At 42.7% G+C, this 21,342-nt stretch overlaps 1 protein-coding gene across 1 annotated transcript in view; it reads left to right on the forward strand.

Annotated features, from left to right (window-relative positions):
• LOC306791227 (neural-cadherin) overlaps window positions 1-21,342 on the forward strand; it is a gene marked incomplete at both ends in the record, with an annotated part of 282,576 nt that overhangs the window by 98,645 nt on the left and 162,589 nt on the right. The window contains 2 exons of the mRNA XM_079287854.1: window positions 4,824-4,966; window positions 19,230-19,402. Of these exons, the coding sequence (XP_079143980.1) occupies window positions 4,824-4,966; window positions 19,230-19,402 (316 nt within the window). The remainder of the gene's footprint in view (window positions 1-4,823; window positions 4,967-19,229; window positions 19,403-21,342) is intronic.

Genomic DNA, 21,342 nt, shown 5'->3' on the forward strand with positions numbered 1-21,342 from the left:
CATACTGCCTCTAACCCACCACCTTAATAAAATGGCATAATTTAAAATGTCAGAGCCGGAACTTGTTATCTTGCTATAGCGAACACTGCTGCCTCAGTGCTTGTATTGCAGCCACGTCTGCGACAGTTGTTACTGCAGTCGGCCCCATGACCCCCCCCCCCCCCCCCCCCCCGATCAACAGAATGAAAACAGACTTAAACAAAAAGTAAAACAAAAGGTTAAAAAACAAATTAGCGTGTGGCGGTGTATGTCTGAGGCGGATTTCAATTGGTTGCAGCATTGATTCGGCCAAATTGGAGTTGTGGTGGGGCCCAAATGTGATTGCAAAAGGCATCTCCTTGCTGCTCGACTGCTGGGCTGTTTTGCTTTTCCTCTCGGTGATCCGATGTCTCTCCTCACTCCCTCTTAATAGCGAGGCACTCACACAGGCACTCCTTCACGCAGTAGAAGCCTACAAGCAGCAGCTGGAGAGCATTCGAGAGAGCTATTTGTTTAAGTTAGGTTGATGTTAGTGTCAAGTAGGATATGCCTTAAAATGATCTACCTGGTGTGTACTTCTGAAGTTATTGACATCGTGCTAGGCGTAATGGTCAGCAATGTAAGTATAGGTCTGCTTTTCCACTGTTCTGGACACAGAGGCATTCGTCTTCTTTACCATGTCATTATCCAACATGTCGGTTTGTATTGTATCTTCAGAAAAGTTTTCTGTCTGTTCTTCTACAAATGTCCAGCAACACAATTTCAGCTTGATTCTTGCTTACAGTCCTTTTAAGACAAGCTACCATCTTCTTTTTTATCTTTTGATTATTTGTTTTCAAAGTATCTATAAGGTGAACGATGTATTTCTGTGGACCATGAGCTGGTTTAAGTCAATATACTGAAGTATCAATTAATACGTTAGTTATTACAGCTGCCAGTTTTTCCACTGAAATACTTTTTTCTGCTGTTCTAAAGAAATCAACTGGAGGTCAGTATAGAGTGAGGAGGTGCTACGTGTTTTGATATTTGCTTTAGCTGCTTTGCCTCTTTGGGAGGACGAATGCACACATCATTTTTAATGTTTGTAGTTAATTTTAGATCTTTCTTGTAAACGAGCGTGGTAATCGTGTTTGTTCATTTGTAATTGTGTCCTTTTTAGTTTACAAGGTATGATTTAAATTGTGCTTCATATTTATTCTCATTATCATCAACCCAAGGTCTTCCTCATCAACGGTGTTTTGCTTTGTTTCATAGAAAGAAAAATAAAAGGTTCATAAAATCATAGAATAAAGAGGTAAAAATGAAACGCCAAAGTATGGTTTACATTTTGTACTACCTTGTCATTTTCAAGTGCCTTCATGATTTCAAGTCTTAAATTTACAAAGAATGTTATTTCTTATATAGTAATATTAAAACCCAAAGATTTACAATAGTTAAAAATGAAATGCAGTACATTTCTTAGAAACTGAAAACTGTTCGAGTTTGACATTTTTGCTTTGTATAATTGTATTGTGTAATTTGCTGTTGACTAATCAACTAATTGTTTCATGTCTGCCATAGACAGTGGGAGTTTTTAGCATGCCATACTTGATTGTCGAGCAGGCCAACTCTGGCTGCTCCTTCTTATAAGCCTAATTGTCAGCCAACTCCATTTGGATCTATAATGATTAATCTGTCTGCTTCTGTAATGAGTAAGTTGAGTTCATTCGGGGAGTCGGGACAAAAGAGGCTTAGCAGCCCGTGTAAGAGAGTCGTGCATGATTTCAACTGCACAGACAGCATCTGTAATTTAGCCATCAAATTGCAGGCAGAAATGCACAAGGAGGCCTTGTTCTTTCTGGCTTTCAGGTGAGATAAATACGAGCAATTATCTAATGATCTTTCAAATCGCTTCCTTAGACTACAAGTTTAAGCCGTTTGATTAATGCGACCTATGTACCCTTAGAGAAACTACATAATAAAGAAACACTGCACAGCATCTCCTCCTTGCCCCTTGCGTATTGATCTGTGGGGAAGTGCTCGGCTTGCAGACTGTGAGCTGAAATTACTCAAATGCTGCAACAACAGTTCTACAAACCGAGTAAAGCAGTGGCACTTGGCTGATCTTCCCAGGCAGAACTAGTCCGACAGTTGTTGAGGCAGAAGGACGGCAGTGACGGAACACAATGACAGCGCTCGGCTCCTCATGGCCGCATCGCCCGGACGGCGTGTGACAGAGGATGTGCGTTTATGTCAGGCTGTCAGTAACTCGACCTGCCATTTTGGATGTGCGCGCACATGCAAGCAAGTAATGAGTCATTGATGGACGACAGCAGAGTACGTCTTTTAGTCCTAGCTTTGAGCGCATTTAGCAGAAAGGGACATGCACACAGACTGTTTGTCTGTTCGTCATGAAAAAGGCTTACAATTACTGAAAGGATCAGATCACCCAAATTATGTTTCCCCTCCCCACTGTTAGTCAATCACTCATTGAGTTCACTGACAGCTCTTGGCAGTATGGGGGTTTTGCTTAGAAACCACAGTACTTATGAAGGGTAGCTTGATGAAAAGTGTTTTAAATGTCATATTTTCAGTGTTGTGAGCACTATTACAATGATTAAGTTTCCCACGTTGGTATTTTGAGTCTCAGTGACACATTTTTGTGACATTAGATGTGTCCCCATCTAAGAATTGATACAGTTGAATCTGATTGGTTAAGTTTTAGTTTTGTTTCTCATTGATCCCCCTTCCTATAAGCTCTATGTATCTGAAAATAAGCCGAGGAACATGTAACTAATGCTTCTCTACCCACTCCTACAGACCCAGTGTGTAGGTCTGTAGGAGTGGCCGTAGTGCTGAAGTCAAGCGGAGACTGATTTCACATGTTTGGAAATAACTTTCTGTCCTCATTCCGCATCATACACACATTGTTTTTGACTTATGGAAAGGACCTCGGTGGAGGTCTGCGCTCTCCAAGTACCCTTTTAGTTGCTCGTGTTTTCGTAAAAAAGAATCATGTCATTTCAAGATATTTGAATATCTCTATTGCAGTTATCTGCCTAATGTCCTGCACCAAGGTGGTTTTGTTACAGTTTGTTTTGGTTTGTTTGTCTGCTTGTCAGTAGGATTATGGAACAAAAAGGAATGGACCTTTTATATGAACCTGAGTGCAGCCTGGGCCAGAAGAAGCTCTTAAATGTTGGAATGGATTGGCCTGGGAGGTCTGCGCTCTCTGAGTGACCTTCAAGTTCCCCCATGTTTTTGAGATAGTGACACTGACTAGAAGGCTTTTTAAACCAAGAGAAACTGCACTGGGAACATGTAATAACTCATTCATGCTTGCTGACTCAGACTAACATATTGCTTGATTTCCAAAGTATAGAAAATGGAGAATGCTAGTTCAAATGGCTTTGTCCTATTGCCTATTGTTACTTCTTATCGGTTAACTAATAACCCAAAGTTAGAGTCTGGCGTGTGGTATTTCGCAATGATATCTGCTATTGCCCTAAGGACCGCCGAAACGTGACCCAGGAATGTAAAGTGTGAACGTGCGTGTCAACAAGTTGGAAAGGCCAGCCTTTCAAGAAAAGTTTTGCTTTCAAGCACGTCAGTGGTTCGGAGATGGATGCTCAAGGCCAAAAGAGAGTTAAAAGCTGAAGTTCAAAGTGCTACTCTTGAGATACAAAGACAAAACTGAACGGGAATTTTAGAGCAAGACGCTGAGCTCAGTTTGCTCCGCGTGGGCTGATAAGAAATGCATGTCAGGGCAAGTTTGCTTGAATGGGATTTATATATCCCATTCAAGCAAACTTGAATGGGATATATAAATATACATACAATAAGGACTGTGAGTACTATGTCGGGTTAGATGCTTCTGTTTGCAGTGTAAAGATGAGCTCATGAAACTGTTGTACATTGCCCAGGAAGGCATCACTTAAATGCCGAAAGAAGTTAAAGCCAAACTGTAAAAGCATTGCTGTCTAAGCTCACGGAGGATCTCGTTCACCCCCGTCTCTTGTCCACTGATTTTAAAATCCAGCAACAGACATAAACACCCTTCAATTTTGATTTGGGTTCGGCCATTGAGGATGTCCTCCAGGCCGGTGATGCACACTTGCGGCCCACTCAACCCTGAAGACTGTGCTGTGCTGAGAACTATTCCCGTCTACTAAAGAGGAAGCTCACTTTCACAATCGTTACCCTGCTCCACGTTCTCAGTTTGAAAGTTGTTAGATTGCAGCCACTCCGTGATGGAATGTGTGATGGAAGATGGGTGTTGTTGGCGGTTAGAAGTCTGGGATGCGAGTGTGAAACTGTCTTCTCTGTATGCACATATGTCGGTTACCAGAATGGTATCTTAAAGTTTTAATTTTTTTCTTGGTTGTTTAGAATTTTGCCCTGTGGGTCGTTTTGTACGCTGCTCCTCAGAACTCTGCTGGTTTGTAGTTTTGCAACTGCTCAGGGACTGATTAACACCCGGGGCTCACGGTGAAAGCAACCAACTAGCTGGTGTAAACGGAAACAAAAGAGAAGAGAGCTCTCACATTAAACGCATGACATGTGAACACTGAGTAAAGCTCTGGTGCATGGCGGTCTGTTGGCTATGTTGGAAATGTTGTCTGTAAATGCCTATGCTCATGACACATTTATGATTCAAATCAATCAATATTTTTCTGGGTATTGCAGCCCGTTTCTATCTTTGTCTTATGTGCTGACGCATTGATCTGCTGGTCGAGCGTGAATAAGATGGAATTGATTTGAAATATTGACAAAACTATGTTGAATGTGTCCCTTTGCAGCCTGGCCTCGTGCCCTCCTTAAGTGTAGGCAAGCTGTTGATTGTGTATCCGTATGTCTTTTATCAGATATCGGACCTTCGTCTCAGAGGACGCGGGACCCAACACGCTTGTTGCCACGGTGCTGGCGAAGGACCCTGACGGGGACGGGATCACGTATAAGATCACCACAGGAAACGAGGAGGGCAACTTCATTATTGACAGCCAAAAAGGTAAGACATGCATTGTTTCTTTTTCTCCTCATCTGCACATTCTCATTCAACCAAGTGTTAATGATTCTTAGTTGTTATTGTTGTTAGTTAATCCCATTTTCACCCAGGCAATACATTGACATCTTGATGTGCAAACCATGCACAAATGGCTGAGGGGGGTTGGGGGAATGGATTAGCATGGGACAGCATGGTAGGTCGTTTTGTTGCCTGAACCTAACAACGTATTTCACAATCTTTTCCCAAACCTAACCAAGTAAGTTCCTGTGGAAATGGAAGTTTATTTTGAAAAGACGATGAATTTAACAAACATAAATTGACACGTGCTGCTGCCTTTCGTAGGAGTAACTGTTCGTAGGTTATGATGAGGATACGTTGCCTGGTTCGACCCTGGGGCCTCTCCGTCCTTGGGGCTTCTCTCTGTTATTACCGGTGCCCGTTGGTGGCGTGGCAGCTCCCAGCGTGTGCCTGTTTGAAATGGGCCGATTGCTCCAAAGAGTTCGATTGCACTGCAGTCAATAAGCAGCAGCCTGTAAAGGCTCTCTGCAGATTAAATGATTATTGGTTTTATTATTATTTTTCACATAAATCAAATGCGTCTTCCTGTTCAACTCGTCTTGCCCTATTAATAGAACAGAGTCGAGTAGAACTTCAGGCTGCTCAGGAGCCTCTTATTATTGAGCTATCTACTTGCGTTGCCCTGGAAAACTGAAATCTGCACAAAGATTGCTTTTTTCCAGTTGTTTACACCCTGCTGTGCTGTCAGCCCTCCCTGCTATATTTACATACACCGTATAAATGTAAAAGCTCTGGAGTTTGTCAAGCGTGCCTCGGAGCTTCTTGAAATGATGCTTTATATAGTGTGTGCAGTATAGTTTTATCTCCTTCAGCCTATCTACCATTCTGTGGGAAGGGAAGCCTCGCCAGCCTCCCTTCCTCTGTCTGCAGGAAGCTTTGTCAAGGATATTTAAATCCTGATGGGTCATGTCATGGAGACATTAGAATAATCAGCGGAGTGAGTGGAGCGTTTCCACAGTGTCTCTAACAAAATATCATCTGAGGTTTATAGTCACACATCTCAACTTCCTCTGAGGCAGGAGCAGCAATGAGAGGCAATGTGAAATAGGAAACGGTGTTAATGACGCTGTGTGTGTGTGTGTGTGTGTGTGGTGTGGGGCGGCAATTTCACAGTGGTTCGACCCCTTTGTAAATTGCAACCCCTCTGAATCTGCATATCCTATTATCGGGTAAAACGATGACTTCTACAAATTCAATTACTCAAAACTTCAAAGCCCCATCTCCTCTGATCACCAGCAATGACATTCCCTGTCAGCAGAGTCAGTGCACACCGTGGTGGTCACGTTGTCGAGCAGGGAGAAGAAGTGCGGCTAATAACTGGATTCCTTCCGCCATCAGATGATGGCGCAGGCTTGCTTTGCCAATTATACTGTTTTGGCTCTTGTGTGCATTTAGACACGTGCTGTATCTGCCCACCATTGCTCATTAAAGGTTAAATGTTTACTTCAAGTGAGCTCTCTCAGGCCGACGAGCTTGGTATTAAAGTTCGATGTCGGCAAAGTTTTACGTCTGTCTAGATGGAGGACTGATTGACCTGCCAAATTAGTATTTATTACTCCGTGTGCATGCTGTTTATCTGCAATTTGGATGCCAATGCCTTTTTGGCATTTGGCACAGATTGATCGATTTCGCCATATATCTGGTAATCTGCAGGTTCACTATAATTGGTGTTTATCAATGGAATACCACATCCTGGTGTACCAATACTCAGTCGGGTAACTGATGATGTTTTTCTCTCACTGTGATTAATCTATTGATTATTTATACTCAACTAATTGATAATTGGTTTATTAACTAAACCAATCATCAGCCACTGTACTGATGACCTCGTCATCATCCTGTTGTCGTGGCTGTAGGCGTGGTGATGAAGAAAGAGGCAGCAGAGGCAGGCTGTAGATTTATGGATTTATTTCTGACTGTCTTTTTGTCTGAAATTCTTAAAAACAATATTTGATACATTTTGCCAGAGATTTTAGAGGCTATTTTTCACAGCAGACATTTAGACTTTTATATGAGTCTTCATTGAATATATTTTTGTTTTTGACAGCTGGTTGGGCAAAACAATGTTCAAGACATAACCTTGGGTTTGGGAACAAATTATGTACATATTTCATATATACATTATTTATGTATATATAAATATTTGTATAAATACTTACATGCCCCTCCTGTCACCATCACAGTACATGGACACCAGCAGTCGCACCCACACATGCAGACACACAGAGGGAAGCGAGCCTCATACGGATGTACACAGAGCCACTCCACACTTTGTCCGCACCAGAGTGTGTGAGCCAAGGTGCGACACCATAACGCTTGTATTATGATCCAATATCTTGTTTGAAAGAGCCCGATATTTGGTCATTAAAACTGTTTTATGGCTCTTATAATGGGAGGCGAGCACGTTGGATTCCGCCCACCCTCTCCAACCCACCTCATTCTCTCCCTGCCGCTGAAGAAAATCGTTTATCGCCTCTTCTCCCCTCTCATTGCCAACTCATCCTAAATGTCCAACAATCATTCAAGCGATAGTTTTCCTCCCTTCCGGCAGGAGCAGCCCTGCCGGCCTCCCTCTCCATGTTAATTTGCCTGTAACTCACCCCAGAATACAGTGCATTTCCCCGAGATTTAGGATGCCCATTAGGATTCCAGCAGGCTGGTCAATATGACGATCACGCTCTTCCTATTAAAACCCATAAATACAGAAACACCCGCTCACCCTCCTCCTCGGGGAGGAAGTATTTACTGACGGCGCAGGGGAAACTCTGGCGCCAATAAACAGACTTCCATCATTTGATATTTTTCTCAGCAAAGTTTTATGGCAATTTGAAAGAGGAGAAGAAGAGTATCTCCTTGAGAGGGAGGCATTAGGTGGCTTTGTTTCCAGCGAAGACTCTAGATAACCAGTGATGGGGTAGAACGTCTTCCTGTTGTCTGGTTTCATTTCTATTATTTAGTCTTTCCTCGACTCCATCCATTGTGTTTGGTCTGATGTGGTGACCTGAGTCTGATCCTGCTTTACGTAACTAGCCCACATTGTTCTGCCCTCATTCTTCTCCCTGGCTCCCTCTGGCATCGTTATAGTCTTTCTCTCCTCCACTAGTCCACTTCCCTCTCCTTTTAAAGCTCTTTCTGTTTTTTCTCGTCACTCTTTCTTTGGTCCCTTTCTCTTCACTCGTCCCTCTTCCTCTCCCAGACTCCAGTCGGCATGACGTCGACTGGAGGAAGCCCTCCCTCCGTCCCTCTCCTCCTACACCCCACACCACCACCACCACCACCGTCCAGCTTTATCCCTAACTCCTCCGCGTTGTCTCTCACCCATCCCTCGCTTCACCCCTCTACTTCCTCCCCTCCTGGCTGCCGTTCATGTGAAGTGACGTCTGCTCACGGGGAAACATCTTCTCCATCTCGGACAAGCGATGATATATGCTGGCTCTGTCAGCAGCAACACCCACACACAGAGAAACATGTGTGGACATGGAAACAACACACCCTCACACTGTTAACATGTAAACACACACACACAGACACACACACGCACAGACACACGACAGACAAAACCATAAACATGAACAAACCTGTGCATGTATACAGAGACTTACACATAGAACGGACCGTGTACTGTACATGTGCATGCATCCACACACAGAGAGATGCAGAACCTGTACCACAGGACACATATCTCTGAGCTTAGAACAGACGCTCACTGTGTGCTTTGTTCTTGGAATATCCTAAAACCTTTTCCGTGTCCCATTTCCAACCACTTACCCAGCATGTGTTGCTCTCATCTAAGGCTTTTAGGCTCTATTAGATGTTTATGCCAACCAGAGGCAGAGTAAAGCGGGGCTCGGACTGCAGGGCGCCGCCGGTGCTCCCTGTACATGTCACATAGTGAGCAGGCAAGTAGCCTTTCTCTTTCTCTCTCTGCCTGCTGCCTTTACTGAACTGGTCACATTTATCTGGCCTTCTGTCTCAATTCATTAAGCATGACTGCACTCTGCGGCGCTGTTGAAGCAGTGTGGGTGGAGAGAGGGGAGGATGGAAGAGTGCTTTGTCTCTTAATGCATCTTATGTATGGACCTACGTGTCTGTTTTTGTTTTGTAATTCATGATTCTAGCCAGCTTTCTGCGAATAGAAATCCAAATAAAAGCAACACTACTGCTACTATTTCTGTCCACCACTACCTACTGCAGTTCTGCTGCTACCATTACTATGACAACTTTTACTATTGCAGTACCACAGTACTACTACTGATTTAAAAGGTATTTTACCCAAATTACTGACAAAAAAACATTTTCTCAGAAACTGCAGATAGTGTTAACCTCCTGCACCCCGCGAGGACGCCGGCGTCCTCGATCCCCTCCCCTTCCGTTCGTACGGCTTGCTTCCGCAAAATACGTCACAAAACATGGCCGTGTTTGGTATCCCAGCATGCCCCAAACCCTCATCTTTGCAAAGAAAACTATTTTCTTTCATTTCTTATGGATTTTGTCACAAAAGGAGCCCAAACACACACTGTCTAAGTCACCATAATCGCTGCAAGTCGGATCTTGCAGCATTTAGACGGAAAAAGACACATTACAGACCTGACAATGTGCTAGCAGATGTTACCATGGAGCTCGTGCCTTCAGAAAACGCTAGTACTTATCGTGCAAACCTTGACTGTTTCATACGTAAGCCGTAAACCAACGTAAAACCTTTGCATAACTGAGCTGCCCACATACTCGATCGTGCGCTCGGTCGCAGCCATTACGGACAGCAAGTCCGCTACTCACACACCATGTCTTCGACCATATATACATAGTTTTTGCAATTTGCAAAGGCTAAAAATAAAAGGAAAACAATATAATATCTAAATATAAAGGGAGAAACACCTTTAGTGTGTCAGAATATCATGTGGTTACCATGTGTCCATTTGGGTCTCCAAATGTCCTTTTAGAGCTCCGCCTGGATCTCTTCATGGAAGAAACTCTGTAGAATGGTCATACTTTGTCCAATCTTCTTCAAATGTGAGGCAGTTGTTCACTGATAGTGTAGTTACAGCCCTATATTGCCATTTACCTGCAAAAATACAGCCACAGGCAGTTATTTATACTGAAAGACACTTTTTATTTTAGGCGGACAAAAATCTTTAATTTTTACTGACTTCAAAGGCCCACTGCTTTGTTTCTGTATGACCTGCAGGTTTTCTGACACTTCCACAAGGAACCTTAGGGGGTTTTCTTTCTAGAAAGACCATATTGATGCATATAGTCAGAGTGGTTCAGAAGCTACAGCCATTTTAATTTGGGTATGTCATTTTAGGCGGTTTTGCTCCAAAATAGGGGGGAGTTTGAACAGGTTTTGAGACCTTTTGAGAAAATACTGAAATATTTACCAGCACGTTTACTGTGGACTACCCACAGAGCACCTGTCAATTATTACTCAGGAGAAAGTATTTTCAATGAAAAGTGTTCACTGTGAGGAAGGGCTGGGCGATTTGGACACAATCTCAATATAGGTCTTTTCATATCTCCATAACCATATCACTGTATAGCATGTTCTCTGGTCGTTCAGTAGATAGTCAATGTGAACTATGGTACACATGGTAAAGTCTATTTTTTATACTCCTGTGTGAATTGAAAACTTGACAAATGACAAGTATCTCATTGCATAAGAACTTGACATGAAAATAACAGTTCATTTGAAATGATATAGAGAAAAAACATGTATATTTTCAGCTATACACTGACTATGTTTACATGCATGCACACAAACACAATGTATTTAGATTAAGACGATAGTTTGACCCGATCCTCTGAGAAATGTGAACTAGTACGAGCTGTTACCATCAATTAAGACGATATCGTAGAGTGTCACGATATGTCGACATACGATTTCATCTCAATAATGATTCCGTTGAAAGACGATAGATTAACACATTGAATTCTCGCCCAGCACTGTGAGGTCTGTAGATGGTATCTGGGGTTGAGGCCGAAATCATCGAATACGTCAGAGCATTGAAAATCAAACCAAAACTATCTTTTTAAAACCTCTCTAGATGGCAGTGTCAGTGCTCCACTTTGGTTCAGGCTGAAGTATCTTTATCGAGCTATTGCTTTGAGATTTGTAAAGACGTTCATGGTTCCAAGAGGACGAATTGTAATGGCTTTGGTGATTCCCGGGTTCTTCCTCTATAGTGTGCTGCCCAAGCTCTCCGTCTCACACCACTACGATATGAATTGTTGTGGTTTCAATTGAATTATCTCAAGAACTATTGGATAGGTTGTCCTAACATTTGGTACAAACATTAATGTCCCTTTCAGGATGAACTGCGGCCCCTGGTTTATGATCAAATACCTGCAAAAACTAACGTAATTTCCACCAGCCTCAGCTGCATTTCTTCTTTACCGTGTTCACTGTGGTAAAACTGCTGAACAGCACGAAGGCATTGTCATTGTGAACATTGCTGATATTAGCATTTAGTTGAAAGTACCGATGTTCCTAAGTGCAGCTTCACGGAGCCATTTTCTATCTTAGTCTTGTTGTTTCGGTGGACCAGCCTTCTAATTCACACCTGACAAGCAGTGTTACATCTTCAATATATCCACAAGGATTACATTAACTGCACATTCAGCACCTATTGCACCACTTGCTGTTCATAATAATAGCTCAGAAACATGAGAATGTATGTCAGGATTAATAGCAGTATTAAAATAATATGCATTTTAAAGGATAGTTCATTTATATATTTACTTTTGTGCCCAGTTTTTGTTGACCCAAGTCAGTTGCTGTTTCTGTAGCAAACAATTGTTCTAATTTTAGTCTCATTGTTGCCTCTTTTTTTATTTATCACAATCTCTTGTAAGCCCTTTCTACAATGCAAGCACCATCAACACAAGCCACGCAGCCTACAATAGTCTATTTGTGTTTGAATAATGAGAAATTGGGAGCAAACCATCCAGGCCGCTGTCGTTTTAGAGTATGAGCAAATTGCTTTTTTTTAATCGTAGTAAAGGTGTCCAGTTGAGAGATTTGACCTAAATACATCTAGCTGCTGAGATGGCTAAACCTCGAGTGAAAGTCAGCAACACTAGCGTGGAATAAGCGTCTGTAATTAAAAGGCTGGCCTACATGAAAGAAGGAGCAGAGTGAATTGCATGTGCATACTTAGCAGTTTGTACTGGAGGGAGGGTACATCTGTGTTTTGAACTTCAAAGAGCTGTGACGCAGCCTTGAGAGTGCAAGTTATCGGTCGGTTATGTCTCTATACACAGGAGCCTGATGAGTAGACATCCAGGTCAATGTTGAGATCTGCCTTGATCTTAACAAGTTTCATTGTGAAGTGAGTCCATCATTGTGTGTCCAGTTATTCATTGCTACTGAAAGATTCCTCTACAGCACTGCTTATTTTAAACAAGCTGTAAAGCTGATGCATAATGGTGTCATGGCCTTAAAGTCAATACCAACAGCTCAGCTAAATACAAAGTACAATTTAAAGGTGTTTCAAAAGTTTTGGTTTAAAATGGTGTGTCAAGTATATCTGCTTCTACCTTTTCTTTGTTTTACACAAAGCAGCTAGTACAGCCAGAAGTCCTGATGTGTTTGGGAAGTTTGTCGTCTTTTGTCATGTATAAAAAAGGGTTTTGTTGGCATCCTTGTCATTTGATGGATTTACTTGGCTTTCAACATAATCTCAACATACCCGGTTTGATTAGGACAAACAATCCAAAAACGTAACCTCCTGGCACCAGTAACACATTTAATACACAGCCATAGTTGCCAAATATAAAACGGCTAGTAGTAGCAGTTAGATGTATGGAGCACATTTAAAAAGGCTATTATGTTAAGTGAATGCGTATTGCGATGGTGAGCAGGTAGATTAGCTGACGAGCAGGTGAGCCGCGTGGCACATTTGTCCTTGCTCCTATGCAATGAGCTCTATTTATTTTAGCATGATCAGCATATCAAACACAAGTGCGGATGGTGACCGCTCTGGCTTGCTTAGTCTCATCTGTATTCACATGTTAGGAAAATAATTGATGGTTGCCAGGAGGTTTGGGAACATATACAATAAACAACTGGTTAGGGCTCCAAAGTGGGCTTGATTAGCTGTATAACTGCATATGTGTTTACATTGTATTGATGAACCACAGGGGAGGATTGGATCTGTACGTTGTCCGGTCCACCTCAGATGTGAGAAAAAGGCCAAGAAATAGATCTTGATCGAGGTCTGTTCAGCCAGATTTCCTGTGAGCTTGACAATGCGCCAACATGAGCATGAAAGCAACCACACAAAAGCAAGACACTGATACATCATTTAATGTGAGATATTCCTCCAAGGGATTTACAGATCTCTCCCCATTCGCCATCCGCTTCTTTTGCATGTCCCAGTTGCATGATTACAAGCATCACAATTCTCTGACAAATATTAAAGAACATTAAAATATGCTGTTTAAACTTTTTGCGTGAGTTTGAATTTTTAAAGAATGCCACTGTTGGGATTTGTGGGCTGATCCAGAGAATGTCCAAATGAAGGCCCTCTCGCAGGAGACATTCAGGAATCCTGTCGTATATATATATCAGTGGCACATCATATAACTCTCAGCCAACATATCAACACAGTGGTGTTTGCAGAACGCAGTGGAAATTGGGTCGACTTTGCACGACTGATAAAACTGAAAACAGCTTGAAACTACATGCATGTGGTGGATTTGTGGACTCCGTCAACAGAAAAGCCTGTTAATAATATCCATACAAGCTTTTGCAAAACATCCCCTCAGATTTCTCTGCATACAGAGTGCTGGCTGGCTGTAGACTGTCTTGAGAAAAAAATCACTGCCAGACTTTATTGTACTCTGCAGCAGTGTTTGCTGTTTGTTTGCACCTGTGTGTACGCATTTCACCTCGTGTGTGTGTGTGTGTGTATATATATATTTATACATTTATAAGTGCCAATCACTTTGTATCTGACACGTCTTTCTCGATGCAAAGCTTCCTCCCTTTACACCTCTGGGAGTGTAAATTAAAAAATTAAAATCATCTTTCCCCCTCTCTTGCATGTCTATTTTTATCTCTTACATACACACACGCGCACACACACACACACACACACACCACACACACACACACAACTCTACGTATACCCTTAACCATGGACAGCAGTGCCAGAGAACCAGCCATTGTGACAAACACCTCGAGGCACACACCCCCTCCATGGCAATCATCCATCTCTTGTGCAACACACACACACACACACACACACACACACACACACACACTGCGAGGCAAACAGAAGGCACATACTGTAAATGTGCAGCTCAAAAACGATGAGCTTGTATAGCATTAACTTGAGTAGAATAGCAATTCTCCTCTTTCCTTTCTCAATTATTTCCAAAGACTCATCTACAGATCAGTAGATCATGCTAATTCAGGAGCTATGAACACACACGCATTCCCAACAAAAAAATGTAATACATTCACACAATGTCTGGCTGCAATCTGTCTCATCAGTTGCTTTGGTCTGGCAAACAGAGATAGAAGGAGGAATAGTGCGCGCTCGCATATCTAGTGTGTGATAAGTGTGCGTGTGATTCGGATTCCAGGGTCTCTCGTGTAACAGCGAGCAAGTGAACACATGACAGCCACAGCACCTGCCCCTGCCTCTGAAGATAAGGAGGGTGTAATAAGTGTGTCTGCACTTTTAGCCCACACATGCATTTTCACGCGAGCACACGTACAAAGTAAACAGAGCACCAGAGGGCGAGATGAATACAGAGCGGAGGAGAGTCATTCAAAGCAGAGAGTGGGATGCAGATGAGCCGCCTACACCGGACTGAGAGAGAGAGCGAGAGGATGAAATAGAATGCCAGAATGATGGCGCTAAAAGGGAATACCAATCAATTTAACTATTCATATGTTGTGTCGACATAATTAACGAAGTCTCTCTGAGCTAAAAAAACAAACTGAAATAAGAAAGTTTGTGTCCACCAGGATCTTCTCTCCCTCTCTGATGACTTGGCTTTTGTAACAGCACAGACGGTGTGATGGATATTGTGGGTGGTTTGTCGACCTTGCTCTCACTTTACTCTGGTTTCGATGTTGATTGTGTTGATTATTTCCTCACTTCACTTTATAGATTTCATGCCCTCGAGATGTCAGGAGTCTTCTGTCAACACACAAAGCCAATCGGTGCTCTCCAGCAGGCCAACATTTACTGTCTTTATTAGCATGGTTTGCGACCTAAAAGGGTAATTTTCTCTTATTTGTGGAGAACTGTTCATATCTTACAATAATTTCAGCAAGTGAGTAGATCTAACAGTTACCTCAAACTGAACTGCGCTGTAACCAAACAGAGAGAGACTCCCCACGCCACAGTTCTGAAAACAAGCTTTTCCCCTTAAAAAGAACAAAACATGCCTTGTCAGCATTGCACCATGTGTAATAGCGTATTACTCTTAAAGCTAAACGCTAACTTTAGTTTCCCTAAAGTCTGAAACGGGGCAGCAAACTCTTAATTGCACCCACATTGTCATTGCCAACGGCAACGGCATCGAATTACAGCTTTACACTTTTTCTGTTCTTAATTTTCACAATAAAAGCCTGAGACATACCAGACTGGAACCTAAATTCAGTCAGATAATTTCAGTAAAAGGCACAGCAGGAAAATAGCTGATATTGGGTTTGTCCACGACGGCCCAAATAAGCCCATAGAGATAATAATAATGATAATGATACCTTGAAAAGCAAAACCAATGCAATATCACAACAGAAAGCACCATAAAGGCAACACAAACTAAGGTCATATTAAAACACTGATGAAACAATAAAACCAATCGATACAATAGGGACAAAACAATGAATAAAATATAGAGAATTGTGAAAATAATGATAAAATAATAAATACAATTGGTAAAATGATGACAGCATATAAAAGCCAGAAAGTAAAAATGAGTTTTAAGAAGTGATTTGAAGAGATTACTGATTCTGCGAGCCTTATCTCCTCTGGTCGTTCCAAAGTGGACAGCCAAAGCACGGTCACCTTTAGTTTTCATCCTCGACTTTGGAACAGCCAGAAAGGCCCCATCCGAGGATCTGAGGCTGTTTGGCTCATACGGGGTCAGCACTTCTGCTATATACCAGCAGGTAAATGGGGATCAGAGCACAAGTGGTCACTCGAGACGCACGTGGAGACGCATTCTAACGCCAGGTGTGTGGTGACGTCTTTAGAGCCGTCCACATCGGATCACTAAAGACGCATGCCATTGCTAATGCCGGGTTCAGACAGGGTCGTAGAAACACCTTTTGTTTGCTCTCCATCCTTTGTTCTTGCTAAAGAAGTTGATGTTCATGTGAGAGACACTATTTTTTCCTTTAAGCTCAGCTTGATTGTCTGTTCTCGCCTTTGTGAGGTATGAGCTGGACCAATTAATGTTTTTGAAGCAGTCGGTTCAATCGGCTGGATTTATCTAGAAGGATTGCACTCGACCTTCATTACATTACATCAGTCATTTAGCACAGTGATTCTTAACCATAGGGCTGCGGCCCATGATTGGGCCGCGAGCGCCACCTAGAGGGCCGCAAAAAACTTTCAGTTTTGCACCTGTGGGCCGCGAGGGCCGCGGGACTGCATAGGTTATCAATTGAAGACACCAGAGATATTACTGTTATCCATGAGACACTCAGTTACAATATAGCTTCCCACCACCTGGTGGCAGTAATGCGTCAGTCAGTTGTTTAACAAGCTCCAATAAGCAGAAGAAGACACTCAGCCAGCCGCTAGCCTGTAGCGAAAGTTATGGATACGTTTTTAAAAAGAAAAAATGCAGACGACAGTGGTGCCATCATCTCATTTATTTGACAAGGGTTTTGCCTGTTCAACTCCGCGAGGACGCCGGTGTCCTCGATCCCCTCCCCTTCCGTTCCTATGGCTTGCTTACGCAAACTATGTCACAAAACATTGCTGTGTTTGGTATCCCAGCATGCCCAAAATCCTCATCTTTGCAACTAAATCATAGATTTTCTTAAATTTCTTATGGATTTTTCACAAAAGGAGCCCAAACACACACTGTCCAAAGTCGCCATAATCGCTGCAAGTTGGATCTTGTAGCATTTCGACGGAAAAAGACACATTACAGACCCGACAACGTGCTAGCAGATGTTACCATGGAGCTAGTGGCTTCAGAAAACGCTAGTACCTATAGTACAAACCGTATCTTCCTCTTCTATAAGCCGTCAACCAACGTATAACCTCTGCGTAACTGAGCTGCCCGCACACGCGATCGTGCGCTTGGTAGCAGCCATTACGCACAGCAAGTCCGCCAGTCACACACCACGTCTTCATCCATATATACGTAGTTTTTGCAATTTGCAAAAGATAAAAATAAAAGGAAAATAATATAATATCAAAATATAAAGGGAGAAACACCTTTAGTGTGTCAGAATATCATGTGGTTACCATGTGTCCATTTGGGTCTCCAAATATCCTTTTAGAGCTCCGCCTGGATCTCTTCATGGAACAAACTCTGTAGAATGATCATACTTTGTCCAATCTTCTTCAAATTTGAGGCAGTTGTTCACTGATAGTGTAGTTACCGCCCTATACTGTCCTTTACCTGTACAGATACAGCCACAGTTATTTACACTGAAAGATTCTTTTTTATTTTATGCGGACAAAAATCTTCAATTTTTACTGACTTCAAAGGCCCACTGCTCTGTTTATGTATGACCTGCAGGTTTTCTGACACTTTTGATGCATATAGTCAGAGTGGTTCAGAAGCTACAGCCATTGTAGTGAGATCAATTAGTTAAACTAATAGTGTTAATATTTGAATGTGCCCCGGGACACTTTGTACTTGAAATGTTGGGCCCCGAGGTCAAAAAGGTTAAGAACCCCTGATTTAGCAGACGCTTTTATCCAAAAGGTTTACAATGAGTGTATTGAACATAGGTATTCAAGAGAACTACTCGTCAGCAGAAGTCATAAGTGCATCTCCTTTTTTAAACAAGCATCTAAGAGCATAAACCAGAGCAAAAGTACCTTCACAAAAATCTGCTGCTAAAATAAGCTCGCTGGTTTACTTTGACGATTATCTGCAGTGCTCAAATACTAGACTGGATTGGGTCTGAACTCTTTCTACATGAAAACATGAATGGGCATCTGACCGAGATGTCATTGCTGCTATATTGAGAGATACAAAGTATAATATGGCTTCCCCTTAAAGAACAAAACATGAGTCTGCAAAAGGACCATTTTAAGATTAGAAATTCCAAGCTTGAACCACAAATATGATCAAAATTGACAGTCATAATTTGAAAAAACAGCCAACTCCTAATTAGAGCAAGAATACACAAAATTTGACCAAGCATATCATTTACTTGAGCCAACCGTGTGTTTGTGCCACTAATCTGTGTACATTTCAAGACTTTGTTTATAGTAATATATCCAAAGTGGAGGAAACAAGAATAGAACTTGTGTTTCGTTTCGTCCTCTCCGCCACCAGAAGACTACTTTGCAAGGAGCAGCTCCAGTAGACAGACCTTTAGTTAGGGGAGCAAAGCCTAGTGCTCTACTCCCGGTGAAGAGCTCCTCTGGTGGTGGGGAGGACGTAATGACAATACAAGTCACTTTCTCACGTCTTCTTTGGATTTAATCCGACAAACAAACGACCAAAACATACACCGACCCTGTCCCCTTTATTTGTGGACGAGCCCTACTTCTTCGTCCTCTCATGTTGGACTCACGACAGACTGGACGCTACAGAGACTCACTATCGCCTCTGGAGGAACAAGTGGTATTACAATACAGACGGGCCGGGGCTAGCGGGTTAGCATGCTGATCTCAGTAGATATCTCTGCAACACAATACATAGACGTCTACGACATACCGTCAACACTGTAATCATGTTTAAACTAAAACTCTTAGCAGATCTTTCACATTTGTCCTTTCAATTTGGGAACAATCTTCTGGTAAGTGGTCAACAACCCATGTTCTGTAATTGCTCCATTACCAAATCTGATCTGGTAAAGTATTTGTTTTACCTTTGGGAAGTTTGTCTCCTTAAAATCCAGAAATGGAAACATGTTACCGTTACAAACACCGTACTGACGACTTCTGTCCATCTCAAACTTAAAAGAAGGACATATGGGACCTCAAGTTCCACCATTGACGGCTGACTGAGTGCGTGTTATCCTCATGTCTGGTTGCAGGTTTGATCCGTCTGCGCTCCAGCCCGCCCCCCCACCTCCAGGGCGTGGAGTACGTCCTCAATGTAACCGCGGCGGACGACAACGCCTCAGGCGGACCTCAGGCCTTGTCGTCTACGGCCCAGGTCATAGTGGGGGTGGACGACGTGAATAACAACAAGCCCGTCTTTGAGAAGGTAAGGCAAGCAATGGCGCACTTGCATTATTAAACCTCGTTTCTGCTTGCTCGTTATCTGGTTGTGTCTGAAACAGTGTTGTGGTGTCTGCTCTCCTGGTTGCCATGCCATTCATTGCTCTGCTTTCTGGTCTTCTTAATACATCTCAATGACTTCTCACTCAGTCCTTTCCTGTGCTAGTTCTATTTTCCCTGTCTCTATCTCGCCCATGTAACTCTCCCCCATCACTCCTGTGGCTCCCTCTCTTTGTCTGTCTGCGTCCTCTATTTATTAGCCTCTATCTCTCCTCTCTGGAGGAGCGATTAGCCGGCTTGACCCTCGTCTCTCTGCTACATCATCTCTGCCTTTTAATTAAAGCTTTGAGGGATGTGGGAGAAATCCCGACCGGCCCACTCTGGAAGCGCTACGTCTCCACCCTTTTTTTATGTCATGTCTCCATTTTAAATGAGGTGACATTTTTCGAGCCCCCTGTGGTAGCGCAAGCCAAGATTAGGAGTGTCGGCTTGCTGAGTAAACTCCACTCACTCTCTCCTGGGGGAGAGTGATCGCCAAGTGTTTCCCTTTCGGCTTCACCGAGTAGCAGGAAGACGCAGAGGGATGGGTGACAAGATGAGAGCCAAGAGAAAAGATGAAGAGGAGAGGGATTCATGTGATCTGTATGCTCCAGTCTCTCTCTGAGGATCTCCTGCTGGCATCATACTCCAAGTCTGTGATTCATTTGCATTCTGTGTTCATTCTGTGGGCAGGATGTTGATTGTAACAGACAAAGAAACCCCTGAACCCTGAATACAAAAAAATGCATAACTGAAGATGAAAAACAACAAATGAAGCAGATACAAAAATATGAAGAAAGAAAAACAACACTACAGTAGATAGAAGTGAACACTCTGGACAAACACAGCTGTTGTATTTATTGTCTTTGGTCAAAAATGGACAAAGAAACTGAGGGTAAAAAGTTCTGGAACCGGAAATTGAGAAGATTTGCAGTGTTGGTCTCTCAGTTAGTGGAGACATCCAATGTAAGTTGGTGTTTCTTCTGTCGCTGGCAGCAAGGCCCTTAATCTTGTTTTGATACCCAATCTTAAACAACGGACTATATTATCTCTGGAACTCAGAGCTGGACCAGGACAGAAGGGGCAAAAGGCACACACTGAGATGTGGGACTACAGGGAGGCAGGATGTCTCGTGTAAAGCAAGATCCTACAGACACACAAAGACATTTGTTAATGTGGGGTCACAGGGGTATTATTACAGGGGTTTTTCACACACACATATCTTTGTAGTAGAGAAATCGAATTGGTATTATTCCTAGATGATACTAGATTTCTAATAAATGGATTGTCCAGACGCTAGTAATCCACAGTGAATATCAGAGCCTTCATCACAGGCATTACAAAATTCAGTGTTTTCGCCATCAGTTACGTTTTTCAGTCACACACAGCCAACTTCTTAGTGTTTAGTGCCACAGCAGACCTTGACCTCATGTTCCCTTCGATGAAATCAATCCCAATGGATTCTCTGCTTTGAGGTTACAGAATTTAAATTAAGGAAAAAGAGAGCTACTATCAAATTGTTTCTTTTAGGCGTCCGGTACCCTGATGTATTGGAACAGAAAAAAGTTGGACCTCAAACTCCTTCGCTCCTAAACTTCTCTGAGGGTGAACCCAGTCACCCCCATCTGGTCAATCCAGAGCGTTTCCTTCAAACTCAGCCCCTTCTTTGGCACGGCGGTCTGGCACAACGTTCACATTGCTGGCGACTACGCAACCTCACTCTTGAGCAAAGAGCCTAAGAAACTCAAACTCCAGCGAAGTATGTGGTGTTAGACTTGAAGGCACTGACTTTCATCCCAACTGCTACACAGCTGCAAACCATCCAAGTGCACGGTATAGGTCACGGTCTGATGAAGCCAGCCAAAAGCACATCATCTGCAAAAAGCA

This window comes from Melanostigma gelatinosum (assembly GCF_949748355.1).
Source record: "Melanostigma gelatinosum genome assembly, chromosome: 2".
Classification (NCBI taxonomy): domain Eukaryota; kingdom Metazoa; phylum Chordata; class Actinopteri; order Perciformes; family Zoarcidae; genus Melanostigma; species Melanostigma gelatinosum.